General features: G+C 53.9%; 1 protein-coding gene across 1 annotated transcript in view; it reads left to right on the top strand.

Moving 5' to 3' along the window:
* The first annotated feature begins 193 nt into the window (after nt 1-193).
* Nucleotides 194-1,146, top strand: part of MSX1 (msh homeobox 1) — a 3,785-nt gene continuing 2,832 nt past the window's right edge. The window contains exon 1 of the mRNA XM_009328894.1: nt 194-226. Within this exon, the coding sequence (XP_009327169.1) occupies nt 194-226 (33 nt within the window). The remainder of the gene's footprint in view (nt 227-1,146) is intronic.

The following is a 1,146-nucleotide window of genomic DNA, read 5'->3' as shown; positions in this document are numbered from 1 at the left end:
GCGGCATCGCTGCTCCCCTCCTGGCAGGAGCGCTCACCAGGGCGGCACGAATCGGGAGGGGAGTTGAACGTGTCTCTGTGAGCTATATGTCGGTGAGCAGGTCTGTGCAATGTGCGCTCACCCTAGTCCATAGGAGCGCACGGGGGTACCCTGCAAGTCCCCTACAAATCATCTTCATCTGGAGCGATCGTATATGCGCACAGCCCGGCACGCGCGAGCAAGGCAGGTATGTGCACATGCGGGACAGTACCTGCAGCAAGCACACCGCCAGGGTATATGCTCACGCGTGTGTAAGACACGTGTGTGTGTAGCTGCGTGCAGGACAATTCATTTCATCGGGTCCTGTCCCTTATCAGTTAATAAAATGTCTATTATATCAATTCATTTCATAATCTATATGCTCCTAATCTACCATCTTTATTGGGTCCAGTTAAAAGGAAAGGGAATTCGCTGTCCCTCCCCGTTTAGATAATTACCCTTAAATGACTGCAAGAGCCTCTTGTGTTTCGAGGAGATTAGAGCCCTGCAGCTATCAATAAACTTTTCTCAGCGAGCGGCCAATCACGTTATTAGAGAGCGGCTCCGTTTTACTGCACATCCGTCCTGGGCGCAGGGATAAGGGGCCGTAAAACAAATTTACAAAACAAAATAGCCGGGACTTTAATGGGTCTGGGGCTTAGATGTTCCTTTTTACGGGAATGAACATTTCATTATCTGGAGACACGCACACATCTATGCCATGAGACGTAGCACACTTTGTGTGTGTGTGTGTGTGTGTGTGTCTGTATGTATGTGTGTATATCCGCGCAGATCTCCGCAGACACGTCGAACACACCGCAGGGCCGGCGTTCATTTAAAAAACAAACCAACCAACCAAATCCTAAAACCGCTTTTTCAAGGCGCAGCCAGGCTGTGGGACAGGCAGGGGCTCCCTCCGAGAGGTCACACCCAGGACAGCCCGACATTTGCCGGTTTTCCAGAAGAACGCGGCTCGGGCCCGCTCCGTCGCCCGTCGCAACCAGGACGGCCGGCTTTTTTCCGACGCTGGGACATTTTTTCCCCGATTTTTGAGCCTCCCGTCCCCAGGGCGGAGCGCAGCCCCGGCCTCCCTCACTCCCGCCGGCGATGCGCGCTGGGGCGCGGGGC

The sequence above is a fragment of the Pygoscelis adeliae genome, unplaced genomic scaffold, assembly GCF_000699105.1.
Source record: "Pygoscelis adeliae isolate BGI_AS28 unplaced genomic scaffold, ASM69910v1 Scaffold66, whole genome shotgun sequence".
NCBI lineage: Eukaryota > Metazoa > Chordata > Aves > Sphenisciformes > Spheniscidae > Pygoscelis > Pygoscelis adeliae.
Note: the sequence above shows the minus strand (reverse complement) of the source record. Positions and strands in the feature narration are given on the sequence as shown.